This window comes from Pristis pectinata, chromosome 15 (assembly GCF_009764475.1).
Source record: "Pristis pectinata isolate sPriPec2 chromosome 15, sPriPec2.1.pri, whole genome shotgun sequence".
Taxonomy (NCBI): Eukaryota; Metazoa; Chordata; class Chondrichthyes; order Rhinopristiformes; family Pristidae; genus Pristis; species Pristis pectinata.
The window spans coordinates 13,355,703-13,382,701 of NC_067419.1; the positions used below are offsets into that span (position 1 = coordinate 13,355,703).

Genomic DNA, 26,999 nt, shown 5'->3' on the forward strand with positions numbered 1-26,999 from the left:
TATAAATAGCGTGGATTGCAATGTACAACATCTACAACCAGTGAAACCTATGAATGCCCTCACTTTGACAGGTTCCTATTATACAGGCGTGGCTCGGGTTTTTTTAATCCACGCCTCTCCATTTATCCGCCCCATTTCATCGCACAATCAGTATTCTCTTTAAAAAGAATATTATTTTTAAATAACTTTTTTTTTGTTCTTTTCACCTTGCAATTCTAAATCTGGCCCCGCAGTTCTGTTTTCAAGCACTTCACTAAAACTTTCCTCAAATCTGCCTGGAGTTTAATTCAAAAATAGATGGTTCTTGTGGAGATGAATCACTTTTTGCTTTATAAGGTCTGGAGCGAGGGCCAGCAGCGGCGGGTGATAGGAAGCCCTGGAAACTGTATCTGGTCATCGGCTGGTGGGCAATGCGACGGCTCCTGGACTGGCACCGCTAGTCTTCCCAACTTGCAAAGGCGTGACGAGCCCGAATACGATGCCGAGTCTGTTCTCTTGGCTGAACTGTTTCGACTGACGTGTGTTACTCAAAACGGAACATGCTTTCATACATTGTTACGGAGGAGCGAGCACATGATGATCTCAACCCATGAGGCTGCTTTAAAAGTTACCTGCAGGAAACCAGACATCCATTCAGCCGCTTCGTGGGAATCTGAGCGCCACCGAAGTTGATCAGTTAGAAATACTTGCTGCTTCACCGCACAGACCTGTAAAATGTCACAGTTCGGTTACAGAAAAGAACTGTCGAAGTACGAGGACATAGACGAGGATGAAATCCTTGCCTCCCTGACTTCAGATGAGCTGAAGGAACTGGAGAGGGAGTTGGACAATATCGACCCCAACGAGTTTGTTCCCATTGGGCTTAGGCAGAAAGACCAAACAGACAAAACTCCTCAAGGAACATTCAGCAGAGAGGCATTGATGGCATACTGGGAACAAGAAACACAGAAACTGCTGGAAAAAGAGCGACTTTGCGCTGAACCAAACCAGGTATGCTCTATATCCAAACCTGACATCGGCGCAGAATGACAGCTGCCCTGCATCTATAATCATAGAAGTACAGAAGGAGGTTTTTCGACCTCTTTTGCCTGTACTAGCTCTTTGAAAAAGTCATCCTATTAGTTCTACTCTCCTGCTTTCCCCCCCCCCCCCATAACCCTACAAATGTTTCCCTTTCAAGTTTTTATCCACTTCCTTTTGAAAGTTACTGTTAAACTTTTAAACTACTGCTGATCAATTGGTCCAATAGCTAGAAAGTAGCTCATCAGTGGTCGGCTGGCCTGCCTGTGTAGTCTCAATAGAACAAATGACCCCCTTCACCAGTGATGTTCTGTGGTTGAGTCCAGTACTGCTATCTTTTCAAGTGGTAAGTTACAGATTATTGACAACTCCTTGCAAATATTGTTCGCATTATCCCTCTGGTTCTTAGGTCATAGATTTAAAATAATTAATAATAGTTATTGACCCCAACCTTCTCACCTGTCAGTGGAAAAAAGCTCTCCTTATGCACCTCATCATAACTCATGAAGTGAGTTATCTCATCCCATTATCACATGAGGCAGAATCCCAGTTAAATAATCAGAAACATAGCATTTTGGAAAATATACAGCTTTTTCCTTAAATGTAAAAAAAATCCTTTCTAATTTAAATTATGTCTGGCATGTAATAGTTACAGGAAGGCTCTCTATGCGATTTATACAGTAGGACTGATATTGTCCATAAGTTTCTGCCCACGAAAGTTTCAGTGCTTAGCGTGCAACACAGTCTCCTGTGCTGTGCTTTCTTGGCTCTGCTGCTTCTGGGAGATGGAGCGCCATTTCTTTTGGAACTGGGCATTGCTCACAAAGGCCAGCATTTATTGCCCATCCCTAATTGTCCTTGAGAAGGTGATGGTGAGCCACGACTTGAACCACAGCAGTACTCCGGTGATTATACTCCCACAGTGCTGTTGAATAGGGAGTCCCAGGATTTAGACCCAGCGATGGTGAAGGATCATCAATACTACCGCGTACACTGCAATCCATTTAAGGATCTTCTGAAAACTCAACTCATCTTTCAACTATAGGTTCCCAGTTTTAGCTTGGAAGCAATTTTACCTTCCTTTTATTTCGCTATAAAGTGCCTTGGGTCATTCTGTAAATGAAAGAAGCTATGTCTGGTTGTATTGATTGAATTGAAGTCAATTCTCCCAGTGTAGAAAATGGTATGAAAAAATTGACAGACTCTTGAGGTCTTGTGCTAATCTCCAAAAAATTGGCAAACGAAAGAACTATAGATGTTGGTAATCTGAAATAGAAACAAAAATGCTGGAAACACTCAGCAGACCAGACAGCATCAGTGGATAGAGAAACAGACAAAGGATCTCAGACCTGAAGCTTTGACTATTTCTGTTTCCATAAATGCTGTCTGACTTCCAGCATTTTCTGTTTTTATCTCCAGTGTTGGTGATCTAAAGGAATCCAGTAAGTCATTGCAGGAAGCATGTTGTATTAACGGACAATGTCAGAGTAACTGATAGTAACAAGTGCAGAAGACTTAGGCAAACTAAAGCCACCGTCCAGGAGATCGTCCTGTGGAAGTCTGGGATGGAAGGGTCTGGATTTGACTAGCTGTTTTAAGGTTATGAATTTGTCACTCACTTGTGCAATGTGCAATTGCTGAACAATATAAATGTATAGGCAATCAGTTTATCAGACTTCATTGTCTAACAATGAGGTTGTTTTCATCAAAGTATCAAAAAGAATCTTTGAATAATAAATAGCTCTTATAGCTTTTGATTTCATGTCCTCATCTTAAGAGTCAGCTATAGTTGCTGTTATTGATTGCTGTTATATGCACATACTACTTTTTACAGTCTATCTGTGATAGTGATGAATCTAAATGAAAAACTACTGATGTACCCAAATGAAAAAGCCATGTTATTAATGACACCTACTTTATTTATATGTAGAATGACCAGCCAGATCTGTAATACACACACATGATAACAAAGGCAGGGAAAGATCAGCCTGTCAAGCTATACCTTTTGTATGCCATGGTTAACTACCATCCCACCCTCCACAAAGAAAACAGCCTGATGAGGAAAACAAAAACTGAGACATTCTTTTTTGAACCCAAAACCCCTTAACTAAATTCCAGGAAGTCACATTGACTGGAAAGCACAGTTCCACATCCCAGTCAACATGTATAAGTTATCTTAGCCACTCTCGGCATCTTGTTAGATCCATTTTAAATGCTTGCAGTCAACATTCATTAACAAACAAGCTGGAAATTCCATAGTCAGAAGTCAGAAAGCTGCAATGAGATTCTCTAAAAACCCTTTTTCATATCCTTTATAGAATCTAAGTCTCCAATAAGCTTTTCAATAAGCAGGCAAGGGGCTTAAAGAGTGCAGTGCCCCCTTCTGAGCATTCTTGGGCGTATGGTAAGGGATAAGCAGCCCAATGTGTTAAGACCGAGGATTCTAGCCAAGGCTATATCTGTATCCATTTAGATGATATCAATTTTAATAGCAAAGCTGCAATATATTAATTGGTAACCCAGTAATGAAGACTGATGCAAATCAGCTATTTAATCTATTCTGGGCATCCATGCAGAATCCTTCAAGAGCCCTGTACAGAACGTTATTCTTCTGACTATAAATAAAGTTGAAAAAAAAACCTTAGTATTAGTATCATAGCTAAATGCAATCATCTTCTCCAGAGACTTCTGGCTGCTCTGATAACAGCTTTCATTGCCTTTGGACTTGTCTGATTTTTGTCCCAGTTCTTACAAGCTGCTCTATTTAAGTCGATAACTTGTCCTTGAAAAGAATGTTTTCATCACTTTGACTTTATCTTACCATGTAACTTTCTTTAGCTATAATGACATAGATTGTTTCTTTCCCAAGATTTTTCATGTTACTGAATCTTCAGCCCAGTGGGTCTAAATCAACCAGGCCACCAGTAGAATAAATGTGCTACGTACAGTCTTTTACCATCTTAACAAATCTACCTGATTTCAAATCAGTGGCGCATGAAATGTTTGCTTTGTCTAATTATAACAATAAATTCCAACCAAGGATGGCATTTTATTCTGGTAACTTGTCTAGTTTTTTTTATCTGAGAATATTTTTGGCCCAAGTCACTTAAAGGTGCATTCACATTAAAACGACACCGACCCAAAACAGCTTCATTTTGCTGCACTTGTAAATGGTTCCCTAATCCAACTCGATCCTGGACTGAAGTGGAGTGACACTCAATCTTCCTTCATTCCCAATTGATTTGAGCACTGTTACATGGCTTACACTTCACACAAACATTGCTGAATGTGTGCTATAAAACATTTTCGTGCACTGTATATTTTCAATTCCTTCTCAACACTAGAATTGCAATTTATTTAAAGAGTGTGCACTGAAACTTATGCTTAGCCTTCCTCCAAATTGTATCCCTCCCAGTTGGTTTATCAAGGCATAGAACATCAAAGCGAGAGAGTTGGCAGCAAATTTAATAAAAATAGTGCATGTCTGCCTGGAAATTTTTGTATTAATTATAGCCTATGCTAAATAATTCAAATTTTTATTTCATGTTTCATAGGGATGTTTGGGAGAGATAAATGACTCTTGGAATTATCCATATTTAATAAACCAGGGCCATCAGAGCCCTAAAGCTACCTCAGTGATGACTCTGACTTTTCACTCCTTTTACTGAGGTCTCCTTAGAATCGCTGCTCACAGAGGCACACTCCCTCACCAGTGCCTAGATCCTGTTTCTCCTCTCACCACCCAGTTCAGGGAAGAACATTACCTGCTTCCTAATGCTTCTGTAAAACATAAGAACGTGAAACAGGATTAATCCATTGCAACCCCTGGGGCCTTCTCTGCCTTTCAATATCATGGTTAATCCTCTGCCTCAAGTTTATTTGGTTGCCGAATTCCTAAGCCTCTGATTCTCTTCGTCCAGACATCTGAACGCATTGAATACACAGAATACCTAAGTATCCTCGGCTCATTGGGAAAGAGAATTCCATTGTTAACGAAATCCCTCCTCATTTCAGTTCCAAGTGGCCAGACCTGAGGCAATCTTAGGCTGGAGGAAGCAACCTTGTCAATCTGTCTCAGAATTTTGTATGTCTCAATAATACATAGTTTGTGACAGTGAGCATTTTTATCTCTCTTGGTAGGACAATCTTTCATTCCAGAAATCAACCCAGTGCATCTATGAGGCATTAATTCCAATCAGGTATAAAATCCAAAACTGCACATAACTCCCCAAGTGAGGTGTCACTAAAAACTTCACAATCTTAGAAAATCTTCCTTACTGTTGAATACAAAGTTATTGCAATAAAAGCTTATGTGAAATTCATGTGACATTGCAACATTGTTTCTCCAATCTAGGATTGCTCTATGTACAACCATGAGGTACACCTGTTTAAGAAAGCATGTTAATTGTTAAAATGAACCAGCAGCACGCCTCAATAGTGAAGAAAACTATACCATAGCAGATTTGGTCAATATACAGCTGGAACCTTACAACAGAATTGCAGAAATAATAAATCACTTTATCAACACACACAAAAAGTGCTGGAGTCCTGACGAAGGGTCTCGACCCGAAATGTCCACTGTTTATTTCCCCCCATAGATGCTGCCTGACCTGCTGAGTTCCTCCAGCACTTTTTGTGTGCGTTGCTCCAAATTCCAGCATCTGCAGAATCTCTCATGGCTCCGTCATAAATCACTTTATGTTCAGTTGTATTAATGCATAGGTTAAAAATAATCATAGTCACGGTTTTGAAAATACAGAATGGCTTTTCACAGTATAGTGCTATTAATTCACAATCCAACAAAGATCGGATGTAAAAGAACAGAAAAAAGTTGGAAAGGAATTAAAAATGTATATACAGTACCTTTGGGGAACTTGGCAATAATTCAAAATTAAAATCCAGTTGATGCCCTCATAGTGTTTGTTTTTCAATGTTAATTTCAGACACAAATCAATGAAGCCGGCAAAGGGAATACTGAAGATGACCATGAAAGTGAAAGTGAAGATGATGATGTAGACATAAATGAATGTACGTCTGAAACAACAAGTGAAGAAGATGAAATTGTAACTGAGGAGGAGGAAGAGGAGGAGGAGGAGGAGGAGGAGGAGGAAGAGAATGAGAATGTACAAGAAATTTTTGACAAGAGATTGATTCGCAGTAACGGCCAGCTTGGATCACAAAGATGTAACGGGCATATTGATAACCAACCGATGATAAATGGCTTCAGCAAAGAAAAAATCACAGAAGATGATCCAAATCTCAAAGTGGTTGCCAGCCGAAACACAACTGTTGTTGAAGATGCCCTTGACAGTATCAAAAATAATGACACTGAGAAAACAGAAATCAACTTGAATAACATTGAGAATATAAGCACTGCAACCTTCAAACTTATTGCAGAAGCTCTGAAACATAATACAGTTGTTAAAAATTTGAGCCTGGCGAACACCCATGCTGATGACCAAGCGGCTTGTGCATTAGCTGACATGCTACAGGTTAACAGAACAATCACTAACTTAAATATTGACTCCAACTATATTACAGGCAAGGGAATCTTAGCCATCATAAGAGCCATACAGCACAATGGTATATTAACAGAACTTAGATTCCACAATCAAAGACATATATGCGGAGGGCAGGTTGAAATGGAAATAGCCAACCTTTTGAAAGAAAATACAACTCTCATGAAATTAGGCTACCATTTTGAACTGCCTGGACCACGAATGACAATGACAAGTATCCTAACCAGGAATCTGGACAAACAGAGGCAGAAACGCCTCCAAGAGCAAAAGCAGCAACAGGAAATGGACAAACTTCTTGGTTTTGAGGGACCATCAAACCCACGGACATCTGCTTTACAGAAGGATTCACCTAGATCCTCCCCCCGTCCTTCTCCAAAGAGCTCACCCTGGTCATCTCCCAAAGTAGTCAAGAAAATTCACTGCCAAAAATCTGCCGTTCCTCCCCCACCACCCCCACCACCCCTCCCAGAGAAGCTTGTATTCCCTGCTCCACCTCCTCCTCCTCCACTACCAGTGCAGCCAACCCCGAGCAGGAATATCGCTGAAGCCATTAAGCTTCAAGAGCTGAAATTAAAGAATATCTGTCAAAACGGTAAAGTCAAGAAAAGCAAAAGCATCAAGAAGAAGCAACACAAAGAAAATAATGTGTTGAAAGAGCTCAAAAACTCTCTAAAACCAATTTCAGACCAAAGATCAGAAGATGGATCAAGACCAGCAACCCCTCATACAACGTTACATGACGAACTTATGTCAGCTATCCGAGGAAGCAGCATAAAACAACTAAGACGAGTAAGTTAGAATGAAGAGGAAAATGGGATGTGGTAGAAACATCAAAATAAGAAGAGACAATGCTTTTTACATATTGATATAACTAAATTCTTGGGTGTGTATAATTAGAGGTATTGTACTATTAGCAGGAATCAGAAAGTAATTGTTACATTACCAAAGAATTTGGAATGCAATCTGATTCTTGCAACATTACATTCAAGAACTTAGAAGTTTTTATATCTGTAATACTTAAGATGAGTTAATCCTTTACAATAAGCTGCCAGTGGAATTGCTAGAGGCAGATACAATAACTACTTTTAAAAGGCACTTGGACAGGGAAATGTCCTTTCTTTTTTTCTCGATGTACTTCTGTATGGCCTGGTCTGTCTGGGTGGCATGAAAACAAAAGCTTCTCACTATATCTCGGTACATGTGACAATAATAAACTAATACCAATTCTTGGATCAGAAAGGAGTAGAAGGACACGAGTCTAAAGCAGGCAAATGGAATTAGCATAGGTAATTATCATGGTTGTCATGACGAGTTTGGCTGATGGGCCTGTTTCTGTTCTGTGCAAATCCGTAAGTCCAACATACGCAAATTAATTTTTAAAAATTTACTGTAACATGCAATAAATATCCGAGTTGGATTATATGACTTGCCTAAACACCATCTTCTGTTCAATTTCCCTGCATTCATTTATTTAGTCAAATTCTTACCAAATTCCACAGTCAAATTAGTATTTTTACATGGAAAATTAAACATTTATGTCTGCTGATCAGAACAAGGCTTGTGTATACGTGACATGGTTACCAGGTTTCCACCACAAAGAGAAATAATAAATTGCTAAATTAGCATGTAAATATATTAAGGTCTGTCCTCAATAACTATAACACTCGTTTAGAAAGAAACGCAATTGAAACCTCTTTTTAAGAAATCAAGCGAAACTCCTGCCATTCAGCAAGAAGCATGTGATTAACTACAAATTTATATGGGGGTTCAAATCATGCTTTGCCAAATTAGGAATAAACTTCTCAAGAGCTTGTAATATATGCCTTGGGTGGGTTTTCTGTCAACGATGTGTTTAGTCCTAGCCTCAGAAAAGTATTACATACTACAGCAGGGTGAACTTTTCGTTTTTCATATCAGCAATCCCTATGGCTACTTACTTCAAAGCTCCCAGATTATTCAGAGTGATATCAAAAGCTAAATTTGTGTCAACCACATCATAATAATGAATGCCTGTTATCTAATTTATTCATACAACTTTACTAATTGTGCATCTTTTTTAGGTTGAAGTTCCAGAATATCTTCGATGAATAAACAAGTTGCCTTTTCAGCGAGAAGGAATGATACAAATCTATTCAAGAACAGCTCCTGAAAATGTGGCAACAGCTGCAGTTATTGAACAGACACCAGCGCTGATGTCCACAGAAGTTCAGTGGAGCATTATGTACATTTTCAGGCTCACCACTCAACAGTGCTGAGTATTCTAATGTGTGAAGTGGCCCTTGAGGTTTTTTTTAGCTGTAGTCAAAGGATGCGATGCGTCTTAATGAGAAAATGATTATCAGAAAGTAAATCTATTTATATGTATATATGTAAACAGATGGATTTTCTATTTAAGTAGAATGATTTGCATATATTGTAATGTGTTGAATGAAAACAAATATTTTTGGAAATGATTTAGAGGCAAGCTGTGTGAACTGCATCGGTTGACGTTAAACTATTAAAACTTTCAATACTGTTACATAAGTAGTTTCTTTTCCAGTGTCTGTGGAATGGACTTGATAAACATGGAATATGTGATTTAAAATCCGTTTTCATGCCCTTCATAAATATGTAGCCAGAAATAAAGATGTCTTGGAATAATATCTTGAAAGTGCTGCGACTTTCAGTGTTGTAGTTTTCTCAAGCATCGGGTGCCTCCCCTGACTGGTTCCTATACATTTGACCAGTGAGCGATGGCAGTCTGTTGGACCATGTGGGGAGTTCGTAGCCAATGAGGATACTGCCTTAATGTGGCTAAAACACATTTCATGTGTGGCAAAGAAGAACTGTCACAGGACCTATTCATTTGTCCAGGACACAAGCAACCGAGGTTCATCTGGTTGAGAGTAATCATTGACAATATAAGGGTTAAACATAAGTTTTATCTATCAGCGTTCCCTTGTACAATGAGCTTCTAATCCCCGTCAGACCATCTGGTGCGATTCTGACCCTGACATCTGAAAGATTGCTCTATAAATCTCTGAAAAACCAGTGGTGGGGGCGGGGGAAGTGCAAGAGGACAAGCAAAAAATGAAAGAGGGAATCAGGGAGCTGGTGAGAGTGGGAGTGAAGCTGAAGGGAAAAAATGCAAGAGGAAACGGGAAAAAGCAGGGCAAATGAGAGCAGAGAAGCAGTGAGAACAACAAGTCACAGAGTACAAACTGACAATGGAGCAGTGAGAAAAAAATCCAAATGCTGCTCCTGCTGTGAACAAGCAGATTGGTGGGAAAGTCTTCAGAATTTACAGATCAGTGTCTCAGAGTGCCGGAGAACACTGTGCACCAGGGGAGCTGCTCAAGCATTTAAACAGAAGCACAATAGAGCAGAAAGAGCACAAGCTAATAAAGTGAGTTTCCTTTCATTAGTTTGCAGGATTTGGGGCTCTTTGGCAAGACATTGGCAAAGGTACTCCCATAGTGCTATTGAGTAGGTATTTCCAGGATGTATCACCCAGTGACAATGAAGGAATAGTGATACATTCAGAATCAGGTGTATTATCTCCGACTTATATGACCTGAAATTAGTTGTTTTGCAGCAGCAGGACAGTGCAAAGACATAAAATTACAGTAAATTACAAAAAAATAAATAAATAGAATATATAAAAAATAAATAAAAAGAAAGGAATAACGAGGTAGTGTTCATGGGTTCTTGGACCATTCAGAAATCTGATGGCGGAGGGGAAGAAGCTGTTCCTGAATCATTGTGTGTGAGTCTTCAGGCTCCTGTACCTCCTTCCCAATGGTAGTAACGAGAAGAGGGCATGCCTCAGATGGTGAGGGTCCTTAATGATGGATGCTGTCTTCTTGAGGAACCGCCTCTTGAAGATGTCCTCGATATTCAGGAAGGTTGTGCCCGTGATGGAGCTGGCTGAGTCTACAACCCTTTGCAGGTTTTTGCGATCCTGTCATTGGAGCATCCATACCAGGCTGTGATGCAACCAGTCAGAATGGTCTCCACCGTACATCCATAGAAATGACCAAGTTAGCAAAGAATGAAACATGGAAAAATTTATGAAAAATGTTGGTGGTCACATTTTCACTATTCTTGTATTTGTCTTTGATGTAAGAAATCACAAGTTTGGGTGATGCTATCTTGGAAGCATTGGCAAGTTATTGCAGTGTGTTTTGCAGGTGATACACATGGTAGCTACTGTGGGCAGGTGTAGCACCTACAAAATAGGTGGAGACAGTGAAATTCTAAGGGTTTCTCTAACACAGATTGCCTTGCCCTGGATGGTATTCGAGCTTCTTTGGGTGCTGTTTCCTGCATTAATCCGGGAAAGTGGAGAGCATTCCATCACTTCCAAACCTGGTCTTGTAGAAGGTGAAAAGGATTTCAGCAAGTCAGGAGATATCCAGCCTCTCGCCTGCTGTTGTAGCTGCAGTATTTATGTGGCTGTTCCATTTGAGTTTTGGGCAATGGTGATTCCTTGGGTATTGATGTGGGATAGTCAGTGATGGTAATGCCACTGAATATCAAGGATAACAGTGAGACTCTGTATTGTTGGGGATGGTTGTAGAATGGAACTTACGTGAAGCAAATATTACTTGCCATTTACAAGCCCTATTGTCTCAGTCATGCTGCATACATACACTGTATGGGCTGCTTCATTTTCCAAGGAGTTGCAAATGGAATTGAACATTGTACAATCATCAGCAAACCACTCCTTTAGGAAGAGAATATCTTCAATGAAGCAGATGAAGGTGATCAGGCCTAGGATATTGCACTGAGGAACTTCTGCACCAATAACTTGGACTCATGATGAATGTCCTGGATTTTGTCATCAATAACTGAGAAATATTACTTGCTGCTGACAATGAAGAAAGCTAAACACCAAGATCCAGTGATATCTGTGGTGTATTTCTGAGCTCGCTTGGTCTCATTCATCAGTTCAAGAGGATCCCCGGTCTCCAGGGATTGTGATGTCATCATGATGGTTGAGCAGCCAACAAGAAATCAGAAAGAAAAATTCTCAATTTTTAAACAGCACTTTAAATATTTTACAGATCTCTAAATAAAGATCATATCACACACGTAGAACACACACTAAAAAATCTATTTTAAAATCCATTATGTTTTGACACATTTATGTAAAGAATGACATCACACTTTTTTTTAAGAGCCAGAGAGTTTGCTAAACAGTAAACAATATAGAAGAAAGAGGAAAAAGCAGGAAAAATGAGGGCAGAGAAGCAGTGAGAGCAGTATTGGTATTGGTATTGGTTTATTATTGTCACTTGTACCGAGGTACAGTGAAAAACTTGTCTTGCATACCTTTCGTACAGATCAATTCATTACACAGTGCATTGAGGTAGTACAGGGTAAAAACAATAACAGAATACAAAGCAAAGTGTCACAGCTACAGGGAAGTGCAGTGCAGGTAGACAATAAGGTGCAAGGTCATAAGAAGGTAGATTGTGAGGTCAAGGTTCCATCTCATTGTATGAGGGAACCGTTCAATAGTCTTATCACTGTGGGGTAGAAGCTGTCCTTGAGCCTGGTGGTATGTGCCCTCAGGCTCAGTACACCATTAAAATCTCAGTTTTGGCCCATGCAACAAAGTGTAAAATGTTCAGGGTACAGCGATACTAATTAGTAAATACCTGAAATTTTCATCAAATCGCTGATCTCCTTTACTTGTGGTGAAAAGTTTGTAAAACAGTGCAGCTTGTGGTAAAGTGCTGAATTACTGTTAGGAACTTCTGCAGTTAATGTAATGTGCATGCAAAACCCAAAGTTACTGCCAGCTTTACAGTGCAGTGATGGCAAGTACTGATTGTAATGCTGGCAAAAACTAAGTCAGCAACCTGCTGTAGATAAAGGAGGAGGATCAATGCATGGATACTCTGGAGGAAAGTGGGGCAGGGTGTGACTGACAGATATAGTAAGCTCCCAGAATCCATGATCTGATTGTTCAGAAATCCAGGTGGTTTGGCATCTGGCTCACTGGCCTCTGTTTCCTGGTCTCCCTTTAAAATCACAGAGTTGTGTTTCTCATGTTCCTACAGATTCACTGTAAAGTTCATTATACTGCAGGGTAATGTCTTAAAAAAGGGAACAAAGTGTGTTTTGGTATAATTAAGTGGTATATCCAATGGTCTGGAATTCTACATGTCTTTCTATTGTCATGTTAACGTCCTCTAGCCCATTCTTAAATACGGTAGATTGCTCATGTCATGTTAACCAGGAGGAGAGGACTCAGCAATTTTGCAGTGGTTGCATTCTCTTGACTGCAGGGCCTCAATCACTGATTCTTGTGGTCATTTGGGACCCTTTCAATATCTATAAAATGCATTGCAGTTATACGTATAGGTTACTGTGACAGCACCGTCCAAACCTAGCAGGCTTTATACTGCTAAGAAGTAAAATGACAGCAGACAAATATTGGTATTGGTATTGGTTTATTATTGTCACTTGTACCGAGGTATAGTGAAAAACTTGTCTTGCATACCAATTGTACAGGTCAATTCATTACACAGTGCAGTTACATTTGAGTTACTACAGAGTGCATTGAGGTAGTACAAAGCGCATTGATGTAGTACGAAGTGCATTGATGTAATACAGGTAAAAACAATAACAGTACAGAGTAAAGTGTCACAGCTACAGAGAAAGTGCAGTGCAATAAGGTGCAAGGTCATAACAAGGTAGATTGTGAGGTCAGAGTCCATCTTATCATATAAGGGAACCGTTCAATAGTCTTATCACAGTGGGGTAGAAGCTGTCCTTAAGTCTGGTGGTACGTGCCCTCAGGCTTCTGTATCTTCTACCCAATGGAAGAGGAGAGAAGAGAGAATGACCCAGGTGGGTGGGGGTCTTTGATTATGCTGGCTGCTTCACCAAGACAACGACAAGTAAAGACAGAGTCCAAGGAGGGGAGGCTGGTGTCCGTGATGTGCTGGGCTGTGTCCACAACTCTCTGCAGTTTCTTGCGGTCCTGGGCAGACCAGTTACCATACCAAGCCATGATACATCCAGATAGAATGCTTTCTATCATGCATCGATAGAAGTTGGTGAGAGTCAAAGGGGACAAACCAAATTTCTTTAGCCTCCTGAAGAAGTAGAGGTGCTGGTGAGCTTTCTTGGCCGTGGCATCTATGTGATTTGACCAGGACAGGCTGTTGGTGATGTTCACTCCTAGGAACTTGAAGCTGTCAATCCTCTCAACCTCAGCACCATTGATGTAGACAGTTGCACGTACACCGCCCCCTTTCCTGAAGTCAATGACCAGCTCTTTTGTTTTGTTGACATTGAGGGAAAGGTTGTTGTCATGACACCATTCCACGAAGTTCCCTATCTCCTTCCTGTACTCCGACTCATTGCTGTTTGAAATACGGCCTACAATGGTGGTATCATCTGCAAACTTGTAGATGGAGTTAGAGCAGAATCTGACCACACAGTCATGAGTGTATAGGACGCAGCCTTGTGGGGCACCAGTGTTGAGAATTATCGTACCGGAGGTATTGCTGCCTATCCTCACTGATTGCGGTCTGTTGGTTAGAAAGTTACAGAGGCAGTTACAGAGGCAGGTGTTGAGTCCTAGGTCTTGGAGTTTGGTGACGTTTGCTTGGGATTATAGTATTGAAGGCAGAGCTGTAGTCAATAAGCAATAGTCTAATGTAGGTGTCTTTACTGTCCAGATACTCCAGAGCTGAGTATAGGGCCAGGGAGATGGCATCCGCTGTAGACCTGTTTCGGCAATAGGCGAATTGCAGTGGGTCAAGATTGTCTGGGAGGCTGGAGTTGATGCGTGCCATGAACAACCTCTCAAAGCACTTCATGATGGTGGATGTCAGAGCCACTGGTCGGTAGCCATTGAGGCATGTTACCTTGCTTTTCTTTGGTACCGGGATGATAGTGGTCTTCTTAAAACAGGTGGGAACCTGAGATTGAAGCAGAGAGAGGTTAAATATGTCCACAAATACTACTGCCAGCTGATCAGCACAAGATCTGAGCACACGGCCAGGGACACCATCTGGACCAGATGCTTTCCTCGTGTTCACTCTCTGGAAGACTAATCTTACGTCCTCAACAGTGACCACAGGTTCAGTTGCATTTGAGGCTGCCAGGGTGGGTGGTGACAATCCACTCCCTTTCTGTTCAAAACGTGCATAGAATGCATTAAGTTCATCAGGAAGGGATGCGCTGTTGTTAACTATGCAGCCCGGCTTCGTCTTGTAGCCTGCTATGGCATGTAAGCCCTGCCATAGCTGACGACTGGTCTGGGACTCTATTTTGAGTCGGTATTGCCTCTTGGCATCCTTGATAGCTTTCCGAAGGTCAGCTACCATGGAACGCTGCCATGTTCCCCTACAAGTTGTACACAATTGTTTCCTGGAAGGAAAGAAGGTTAAGTATAATTGTTAGCCCAGCATCTTCAAGTTTCCCTCCAAGTTACACGTTTTCCTGACATGCTAATATACTGTATCATCATTCCTTCATTGTTGCTGGGTTTAAGTTCTGGAATCATGTCCTCCAAGACTGTGAGAACACATTCACTAGAAGGACTACGAGTGGTTCAAGATGTCTCACCAACACCTTTCCAAGGGTAGCATTGAATGTTCAATAAATTGTTGGGAGGATGGGGGGCTAGGTGACGCAACAGCTTTGACAAGTAACTGCAGTGGATTATTTTGATGGTATATAATAATGCTACAATGTGCCAACAGTGGAGGAAGTGAATTTTTAGACTGGTGGATGGAGAGTCTATCAAGTGTTGTTGGAACCGCACTCATCCAGACAAGTGGAAAAGATCGCATACACTCCTAGTGTGCCTTTTCGATGGTGGAAAGGCTTTCGTGAGTTACAGGGTGAGTTAAATTCCCGCCAGCGGCAACAGAATTGAGAATCTGATGACACAGCCCTTGTCCAGTTGCCACTCCTCTTATGCCAAGAATTTCTGTGGTGAGTTAAACTGTAAGATTGGATATATGATAACTTGGAAACTCAATTCTTTTGGGTCTTTCTTAATGTGCAGATCATGCAAAAAAGCATTTGATGCCCATTTTCATGCAACAGCAACCACTTCCTGTTGAAATTCCATATTGTGATCTGGGACCTGGCATTTGTGAGCATGATGCAGCTTTGCATGACCAATGTTTTTCACGTAGTGTCATGCACATGCATAATGACATCATCAACATACATGATGCTCATCTCTACGTAACCAACAGAAAGTGGAGCAATAATGTAGGAACTATACCCTTCGTTTTAAACTCCCTGTTAAACAAGTAGCAAACTCCACCGCAGGTCAGACAGAACTCATAAATTCAAGGGACCCCACTGGGATATTAATAGATAGCTGAATCTGCTTGCCTGAGTATTTGATGTTCTGCATATTTCACACATTATTGTTGTGTATTACAGTATTTATTTTGCACCTTTGCACAGTAACAAGACATGCAGCGATCTCTGCTGTGTGACGTGCCTGTGGCTTGCAGAGGCCTGGAGCTGCTCACAATACAGATCTTAATCAATGCCAACGATCATTCCAAAGACAGAGACACAAGAGATTCTGCAGATGCCGGAAATCTGGAGCAACACACACAAAGCGCTGGAGGAACTCAGCAGGTCAGGCAGCAACTATGGAGGGAAATAAACAGTCAACATTTCGGGTTGAGACCCTTCGTCAGGACTGGAAAGGAAGAGGGAAGAAGCCAGAATAAGGAGGCCAGAGGAGGGGGAGGAGCACAGGCTGGCAGGTGAGAGGTGAGTCCAGGTGAGAGGGAAGAAGGTAGGTGGATGGGGGTGGTGATGAAAGGGAATGATGTAAGAAGCTGAGAGGTGATAGGTAGAAGAGACAAAATGCTGAAGAAGAAGGAATCCAGTAGGAGAGGGCAGTAGACCGTGGGAAAAAAGGGAAGGCGGAGAATAGATGGGCAGGTCATGAGGGCAGGGGAGGGGAAAGAGTGGTGAGGGGGCCACAGGAATGAGAGAAGACAAAGGGGGGAGAAAGGAGATGCATTTCCCTCTTCCCCCACACGTTTCCTCACTTCCATGGCAGCCTTTCATCCTGAGGTACTGAATTTGCAATGCAGTGCAATCTTTTAAGGCTTAAACCTGCTTCACATGATTCCTTGCACCAAAGGTGCAACAGCTGCAATTTCTGCACTGATGAGGGTAAAAAAAATGCCAAAACAAACTGTTATAGGTAAACTTTCCCAACATTGTCAATTTTGTTCTCCTATCACTTACAGGAATATAATTCTTCACTCACTTAGTGCCTCAAATAAGAGTGAAATCCAGTTTCTAGGCAATGGTGTCTTTGTGTCACTTTACAGTATAAATGAAGGTTTGCTTATAATGAAATGCAAGAGTTTATTTTTGTCTCTATTCCAGCTCATCAAAAAACATAGCTGGGATAATTCTAATCAAAATAAAATTTCTTGATATAACATCCACTAGGAAGTTACCCTTCTCCAAAATATCTATTTCAAGGTGCATAAAAATGGGCTGTAAAATGATATTTTACTTGAAGTTAACACATTATTACTTGATTTACCTTTAGCCTTCCAGCTTAGACAAACGAAAGCAAGCTCTGACATCCCTGTGGCCTGTGATTGGCCAGTATTATCTCTTAGTGAAGTGTGATATAATCAAAAAACAAAAATAAATTCTTTATCTGTGTTGGACTCAATTATAGGTGCTGTTAGTAAGTGAAATGGTATGTTCTGCCCTTCCATTTGCATGGATTAAATGAGGACAAGCATTCCATAGCTGTCTGATTTGTCACAACCCCCCTTTATATCAGCCTCTTGAGTAACTGCTCTTTATAAAAGCAAAACAAGTACATTTTGCTGGTCTCAAATGATTTGATGGATTACAACCCAATTTATTGTTTATCACACTGCAAATTCTTTAAGATACTTCATGAAATTAATTATCTTTCTTTATATTCTAGTTTTCTTTTCAGTACCAGTGCAATTCTAATAGAAGTTCTTTGGGAAAAGCAACTTTGTTATGAAGGAAGTATAGAGTGACAGCATGGATATGTTTGTAGCATTTTTACATCCAAGAATGCTCCAAATTCATCCCAAATCAATGGGAGGAACGTCAAGTCTAGGCCAGGTCCTCAGAAGTATTTGTTTACTCTGTTGAAGGTTAAAAGTTGAATTGGATTCCTGTGATGACTGAGCCCGGGAAATAGGATCCATGAAATAATTGGGAAGCAAATTTGGCTCAACAGCCCCATTATTTGGGTACCCAATCACTTCCAATTGACAGCCAATGGCTGTGTGCATTTTTGTGGCACGATTTGCTGGGCATGATGTTGCCTCATTTGTTCAAGAAGAGAAGCGCAGAGATATCGCTTCATGCATGTGCACACCCAGAGCTGCAGGCGATATTTTCAATAACAGTGAATTGAGATTCCACAGTCAGTTTTCACAACAGCAAACACTGGATTCATACATAAACCCACTTATAATGCTTTAAAAATAAGTTTCAATTCACCAACCTCATCCAGGCTCTCTACCTGCTGAATGATGTCCCTGCTTTGTATTTCTACACAACTTCGCAAACTGTCTTGGTTAATATCCATGGAAGCACTACAACACACTCCCAAATACAGTGGATTGCTCATATTGTGTCCACTAGTAGGTGAGTAATTTTGCAGTGTGGTTGCATTCCCTTGAATGCAGTGTTTCATTGACAGATTCTTGTGGCCATTTGGGACCTTTTCAACAGTAATGGATGTGGACGGTTTAATACACACTGCATATGCAGAATACATAATCCTGATGTGATTCAGCATGCCTTGCTCCTTTGTCAACAGCGCTACTGTTTGAGAGCTCAACAGTTAATGTCCTCTCTTAAATATGAAATGCCAAACATGCATTCAGCAATCGGTAGGGTCCACTACCAGTGCTATTTAAAGGGATCATTAACTGTTCGCACCTTGGGTGTTGATTGCTTTTGCTGAGGTTTAGTGCTTTCTGGAGTCCTTTAAATTTGCAAATGTCTCCAGGGAGTGGTGTGGCACAAGCTGAAAGAGTTTGTCTTTACTTCAGGGCTTCTGCATGAACAAGTTTCTCACGGACACGGTTTCATCAGTAGTTGCTCCTCGGAGTGAAGCATGCCTGGGAGAATCAGAGGGCACACAGTGTAGGACATAGATTATAGAGATCATAGATTGTAAAGTCATACAGGCTGGAAACAGGCCCTTCGGCCCATTGAGTCTGTGTCAACCGTCAAGAACCCATTTACGATAATTCTATTTTTACTTTCCCCATAGCTCTCACCAGATTCTACTACTCACCTACACACTAGGGGTCATTTTACAGTAGCTAGTTAACCTACCAATCAGCACATCATGTCATAATAGAAGTCCACACAAAATAAAAATTTCGAACTAGATTTTTAAACCTAACCTGGAGCACCCAGAGGAAACACAGGTGGTTACAGAGAGAACATGCAAATTCCACACAGAATAATGGCCAGGGTTGAACCCAGGTTGCTGGAGCAGTGAGGCAGCAGCTTTACTAGGCGTACCACTGTCCTGCAAGAGCATTATGCTTGAAGGGCAGGGAAGGGTTCACAGCAGCATATCGCTACATGTATTCCGAGGTCTTACATAGCAAGAGATATCCAGACAGAATTCAAGGACGTTCTCAATGCCCCGATGGACTCACGCAAGTCGTTGGATCATGACCACTCTGGATGCAGAAGGGATTTCCACGGGAATCTTGAGCCCATTCATTGGGAGTACACAGTAGTCCGGCGTGAATGGCAGAAGGAGTGCACTGCCTCAAAACCAGCACCATCTCCAACAGAATCTGCAGATCCCACATTACTCTCATCAACCCAGTCTTCCTCAGACGCTGAAGGAATGCCTTGGAAAAGACAAAGATACACCTTGGATATTCTGGAACAAATCTCCTACCTAAACCTTATCAAGAAACCTTCATTTAGGACGTATCTTTGGAAATAAGAATCCACCATTGTTCTTTACTCCAAGATTTGAGAATTTCCTACCAGGAAGCATTAAGTGGAACAAGGAACACATCCAGATGTTGTTATCACAGCGTCACCCAGTCACAATGCCATAATAGAAGTCGATACAAAATAAACATTCCAAACTAGATTTTTAAATCTAAATATACCAGATTGCAAAGAAGCATCAACAAATTAACCAAGTTTCTGGTTGATTTCCTTAGTGCCTGGTTGCCCTGTGCCTTTGCCTGTTTTGTACTGTGCTTCTCCATGAGTTGCAGCAGGGAAGGCTGCTGAGTCCCAGGTAGCCTTGGAGGATGACATCAAACTACAGGTATTTCGGCATTGGACTGAAACTGCTAGATGTAGGACAGAAATCTGGGTGTCTGTCTGGCCCAGAGACACAGCAAGGGAAATAGGGACCTGTCCCTGGGAGGAGAGTAGCATCATACGTACTACAAGGTGCCACAAGTCCAGACTTTATTTGGTGGTCAGTGATGAGCACAAGCCACATGCAGGTGGCTGCTAATGCTATCAGTTTATTTTTTATAATCGGTGTCTGAATGCACTTCAGAAGGGCACTGCAATTACATGCACATTTCTTTTGCATTCTTTTAATCTATGCAACTGTTAAATTATAACTGCTGGAAATTTTGCCTCACCACAGTACACTACTTACATTTTCCAAAGTGATTTTTCCATCTCTACTCTCTCAAATCCTCTGATTATCGTAACATCTCAGTTTGGTCATCCCTGCATACTCAATTGTGGAAAATCAGGGGAATCCTGAAAAAGAAGTCATAGCTTTCTGTTTCTGTTTCTGCACCTCAATAGTAACATTAAATATGGGGAATCCAGAAAGCTGTCAGTGATTGACTGAAAGTCCACAAAGATATCCGTTAAATGTGGGAGAACCAACTGGCAGATAATAAATTATTAGTTTGTGTTTGAATTCCAGTAGGCCGGTTACTCTCCCAACCAGAGTAAGATCAAACAACTTAAATGATTGTACTGTTTCTACCTCACGTAGATCCCTGACAGTTGATCCATTTGTGACCTTGACTTTGCCTTTGTTTTGTACATGGCATTAGACTGCTAATGCCTGTCAGCAGCTGTCAATTCTGTTGACAGGACATGGTGCTACATTCCTTTGCTTAACATGTTTACTCAGCAGCACTTGCCAACTTTCCAGTGAGACCGAGGCCAGACTCTGAATGCTGAGGAAGAAGATGTTAAGCACCGAACCTACAATTTTGCACCCTTGATGAATGTTACGATTTCGGTGATGGGTAATTTCTGTTCTCTTATTGTGTGTCAATGAATTTTATAGTGAAAATATTAGTGCTTACAAATGGAAGTACTTCCATTTTAACTATCCAGGAGATGAAATTGGTCTTTGGTGGAAGCAAATATTAGATAGTATGTCAGACCCTGACTTTATGAATCAGCATTTTACCTAATCATTATACTTACAAGCCGCTGTGAACCACTGTGAATAGGGATGGACAATAAATGCTATCCTTGCCAAGGATGCCCAGATCCTGAAAGAAAAATAAATAATAAATAAAACCGTGAAGCAGACCTGCATATCTTATACACTGTGAAACATTAATGAATCAGGGCTGTTCTGGTTCATTTCTAGTAGAATTAAGGTCGGTGATCTGCTTTGTCAAGGAACCCAGAACTTCCTCTTCTTCTGGCCTGAAAATCAAGTAGTTTTCAAACAGACAAGGACAGCAAATCGGGCAAAGATTCATTACCACGAGGCTCCTCTCACTTTATTACTTGTGCAGCTTTTTACAGTCTGGCAGATGGACAGAAGATGTGCCTTCCCAAAGTGGCAATAGTGGCATCTCACCCTGCATTCTCTGTCATTATCACCTCACTTAAACACCATGAGAATAGCACTCAGTTACCAGGCACAGTAAAATTCCGATAATCCAGCTTCTGATGGCCCGGAATATGGCTCACCTATTGGCCCGGAATGTGAGCTGGGGGTCCAGAGTGCCAGCAGGGTGTGCAGCCAGAACCGGGGGGCTTTGAGTGCTGTTGGGGCTGGGTTCTGGGCTACCAGTCAGGTGTATGGCTGGAGCCAGGACTGGGGTCTCGAACATCAAGGACCAGGAACAAGGCTGGATTGGCAGCCAAAGCTGGGGCCCAGAATGTTTGTATGTTTCCCACTCCCTTTAAGCCCATCAGCTTCACTGTAAAATTTATTATACCAATGTGTGACATGTAAAAAAAGTGAAGCAAAAGTGTTTTGGGGGTATTAATAGGAGCAAGATCCAATATTTTGGAAAATCTGCTAGTCCAGCACCATCAAAATGCCAAGAATGCCAGGTTATTGGAGTTTTACTGTAATCAGGAGAAGGTGAAAGCAAATACAAACAGCTGGTCAAAGAACATTGAGAGCTCTGCAAGACGTTCATGTGTCCACTTAACTCAATTTCCTTTATCCTTTCTGCAATGTGCTCTGTAATGCCTCTTCCCTTCCTACTTTGGGGCAAGGCAGAGTGGGCATCTATCTGAGATTCTGAGTAGTTATTGACAACACCACAGCAGCCAGGGTGGGCCATTTGACTAGTAGGAAAGCATCTATTGTACAGCAAGAAAAGTCAATATATTCAGAAAACACGGTCTACTACTGGGTGGAGGAAACAGAAACTGCAGCAACTTCTACTAATAAAGGCAGGGTTATTTTTCCAGGAAAACACAATAAATGGAGGGCAAGCAAAAGACCGCAGATCCTGGAATCTGGAGCAACAAACAATCTGCCGGACCAACTCAGCATGTCGACCAGCATAGGTGTGGGGAAAGGAATTGTCGATGCTTCAGGTCAAAATCTTGCATCAGACTAGACTAAATGGAGGGCAGTTAAACATAAATTAATCACAATCACTTATAGCAGTGGAGATATCAAGCTTCATTGACGGGAAGATTCCCCAATCAGCTCTACCCTGCCTGGCTACAGTATCATTATAGCCTTTGAGCTCTCCCTCTACCTTTTGTGCCCTGGCAGAGATGGATAACCATGCAGGGGTGAAGCAAAAATGCACAATGGCCACTAAATGGCAGCTCCACACCTGAGGATGCTACCAGTGATGTTCTACCTGTATTCCCCACCCACCTTTACCACTTGCAAGGTACAGTCTTGCCAGATTAACATAACATATATGGTTATTTGGTCACTACAGTTTGTACACATTTCAGCTACTAACATGCCATGATCTATAGAACATTCCCCTTGTAGAACAAATTATGCAGCTTCCAGAAGGGTATCACAATTCTCTTAATATTGCAAAGAGCTATGCCTCTACTTGTAAAACATTAGTGTAACCAAAATTTTAAAGCAGTGCCCTTTTATGAAGCTAATGATCCATACTGGCAAACAAATTTCTAGGCCTTTTTTTGATAGGTAACAAAGGCCTTACCTTCAACCACTGACTTCTGATTCAAATGCCTGGCATCTATGTACTGTTCAAGATAATTTCTCATGGGAATTCCTGCATACAGAAATGGAAACAAACTAAGTGAACTGGTAATGTATGCAGAGATAAATATAGGCAAGCAGGTTGTCCTACTGTTGCACTAATAAGTAAATTCTCTGAGGGGATGTAAATCTCTATGGCATGGCTAACTGGGCAAGATCTGTGTGATACGGGCATGTGCATCACTTGGGAACTGTTCTACATTTTTAAAGTTCAGGACAAATATATTGGCTGGATAATTCTCAATGTTCATCTAAATGGATTTTCACTCATTAGGGAAAAAAAATCAAAAGAAAATTGAAAAGGGATTCTGGGAACAAAAATAGTTTGCTATTTGGCAACACTAGCCAGTAACTGAAGACACATCAGCATGGGAATAGCCAAAGACTGCATGTTTGGAATTTCAAAAATGAGGGGCAGATATTTTGACTTCATTGGACAGATCAATGTACAGCTCTGGGAAATGTTGAGATTATTTTGTTGTCTACTGTATCCCAGGCAACAGGACAATACATTGTGTCATCAATGTTCAACTGTCACAGGGCAAACAAAATAAATGGCAAGTTATTTTGTACTTTGGTATATTTAAATAAATATTTTGTAACGGATACTCTGTTAGCTATAAGTAAGTAGGATGAAGATTATCTGTGTTTCTTCTGCTTAAAGGAAGTACGGTTGCCACGAGATGATGCAGATAAAATATATTTGGCCTTAATTTTGAAGGACAAGACTTAGCTGAATAGCTTCATAAGTTTTGAAGCCCAAATATCAAGGCCTTGAAATTGCCCTGTTGCAGTAGGAAAATCCAATACAGATTCTGGTAGATGTATGTAACTTTTTAGTTCTGTTTAATCTTGCAATTAAATTACTGTATTATATGTCAAACAGTTATATGTAAATTGACTGGTATCTGCTTTAAATGTCTGTATTCTACATTTAAATCTGTAAATGTAAGAATTAAATGTTGCTCATAAGACATTTACAATTAATTTTTTATCCTTAAGAACCATTAGAAATCAAGCTAGGGGCGATGTAGCACATTGATATTCCCCTCTGTTTTAAAATTTAAAAAGCAAGTAATAAGGATACAATCTCTAACAAGATGCTGTTTCTTAATGGATACCAGTACCAATTAACAGTAGCGGATACAACAAAGTATCCAACATAACACCACACTGTTCACATAGTTCTTTAAGATATACAACACAATTTTTACTACAAAGCTTTTCTCTAAACAGGTAAGAAACTCATAACAACAATAATCAAATGCTTATATTAGATCATTGCTAAACTATTAAAATTATACAAGTAACTGGTTATTTACAATTCACATGTATACATATATTACAATCAACAACTGTAAAATCAGCTAAACGTAAATGTATTGAGCTTTCTAATCTTCTCAAGAATGAAATCAGTGTATAAACCAAATAACTCAACAGGAAGGCTTGCTAAAACTAATAAACCCAATGTAATTCCTCTCCATTAGACCTTTCATATACCAAATCTCATATCATGTATTAAAGTCATCTTAACGTTACAAAGTGATGAATACAGTATATCACATGTATTTTGCAATATCTATTGTAACTCCCAAAACTTAACGTAGACCAATACCCCATTATATTGTTTACAATATATTTCCAAGTATCACAAACCTAATACACAGTAACCATCGTGTTACAGCACTTTGGGTAACAGAAACTCACGTTTACAGAATTCACAAATCACTACCAAATAATCTGAGACATAGAATAAAAATTTGCTGTCATGGAATTGATGTGTCAATTTTTATTTTACTTTCAGCTTGCATTCCCCTGATGCATGCGCAGATGAGGTGGCGTCGCATTATAGAAAATGGTGACATGGATGGTTCTCAGGGAACACAATCCCCCCATAACGTGGGGTTGTCTATACTGGCAATCTCAAAGTTGACCTTTTCTTAATGTTCCCCATCTTCTTGTCTTCATGCCACCTCTGGCTCACATTGCAACTCTCACTGCAGCTCTGGACACTGTATTTTTCCTTTTCTCTACTGACCCTTTCAAAAGCTTAATGATGCATTGACCCAACAGCTTGAGATATGGAGTGAGATGGATTGGGCACTGTGCAAGTGCTTAATTCCTGTTGCAAATCAGATACATGGTCAAACCTAATTTCACTCTGGTGTCAGCACAGATCTTGAGATTCCAGCTATGATTACAACTTCATGCAACATCAATGTGATTTCAATCCAATTTGGACTGACACTGCAGTCATAGTGTGAATACACTGAAAGTCTTCCATTAATATGTATATCTATCAGTAGCTCTTATGTATTGACAGATTTCAATTTTATCCTGAACTTCTTTGACGTGTTTCATAAAAAAAACGGATGTAATTTGATGTTACATTCAACATACTGTTCTTTTTGAAAGTTATAGGATCATGTTGCATGCCGTCAATATTCTCTTGAACTACTCGATTCAGAGGTTTATTTGACACTTTTTAAATTCACTCCCAGTTTATAGACTTCATTGGCAAGGCGAATGTTTATTACCCTTCCATAACTCAACTAGCCCCTCCCCTCCTCCCACTATCAGAACAAAATAACTCAATAAACTTTAAATCGGAGAAGATGGGACATAATATTGCTGTGAGTCTTGGACAGTTACAATGAGCCCCTGTGTCCTACATCTGTTCTCAGGATAACGGTGATAACGACACAGCAAGCATAAGCTGTCTTTTTAGTTATCAACTTGGTCTTGTAAAACTGCTGGTGTAAAGTGAAAAACATAAGTAGCAGAATGTTAACAGAAATATTTTTGGCCAATCTGTAGTACAATAGACATGAACATTTACAATGCCTTCTATTGAATGACACTTGGTTACATCATCATTTCACAGGGAAGGCATGAAATTATGGAAACAGCTTTGAAACCACCTCAACTGCTTGCATACTCACGAAGTAATTTGTTAGGAATAAATCACCCAAGCAAGGATATGCATTCAAAATGTAATTAGGTTCTATGATGACAGAACAGCTGGGAGACAGTTCTACTCAGAGACTGGATCTATTAGTGCCCTCATTTTATGTGCAAGTCATGCCTGTGCAATTTAACCCAGGTTAGAGTGTATTAAAATCACTTCCAGGCAAAATCAAGTTCCTCATGAAACTAGATTAACATGCCTGATGTTTCATTAGTATCAGGTACACCCCTAATGATGTCTTTTTCATGCACCCCTTTTTTCAACTCCTATTGGTGTAAGTTGGAGCTTTAGGGTTGTACCTACAACTTTTGTGGAACAGTCACAAAAAACAGGAGCACTGTGCTGAACTCCCTAGCAAGCTGCAAATTAAAGATCCTCCATTCTATTGCTGATGTATTGGTCAAAACATCTGCTAAACTTTATTCCGCTGGTCAACCCCACCATGCTCCCTCACCACCTGCGGCCTTTTAGTTTTGTGCACCACTGTGCTTCATTCTGCCTTGCTGATCATCCTGTATCTTGTGGCATGGGGATACTCACTGCTTGGGACTCCACCAGGCAGGGGACTGCACAAAGCCTGGCCAGACAAGACTGATGCTCCATGTTCCCCCTACCATGCATTTTCCTTTGCTCATGGTAGCCTTCTATGCAGCATGTGGCAGGAAAGAGGATGAGTCCTTTTAAGGTCTGCCGATCTTTCCCATGTGAAGCTCAGCAAGGACACAGCAATAGTGATGATCTCGGCAGCTCCTACTGAGAAATGTGATGGTCCTGATTTAGCACACCTTTCCATAGTGCTACTTCAACCTCTTTTTTTGTCAATTTTCACAATGGCTTCATGCTCCAGAAGTAGATGAAGCCCAATTTCTGGCCAAGTTAACGGCTTTAGTTGCAAACACTAAATGTATCAACAGAAACATTGACTACAATGGAACTGAATATCAGGAGTTGAGTACAAGTGGCAGCTGACAGTTTACCGGAGTGGACCATAAAGAAATATTTGCCGCTGGATTCAAATTTTCATGGTGATAATATG

General features: G+C 40.6%; 1 protein-coding gene across 1 annotated transcript; it reads left to right on the plus strand.

Moving 5' to 3' along the window:
• Positions 1–685: 685 nt before the first annotated feature.
• LOC127578448 (leiomodin-2-like) lies at positions 686–9,091 on the plus strand. The gene is made up of 3 exons (XM_052030478.1): positions 686–990; positions 5,964–7,328; positions 8,600–9,091. The coding sequence occupies exons 1-3, from the start codon at positions 715–717 to the stop codon at positions 8,624–8,626; spliced, it is 1,668 nt and encodes a 555-aa protein (XP_051886438.1). The 5' UTR covers positions 686–714; the 3' UTR covers positions 8,627–9,091.
• Positions 9,092–26,999: the final 17,908 nt, after the last annotated feature.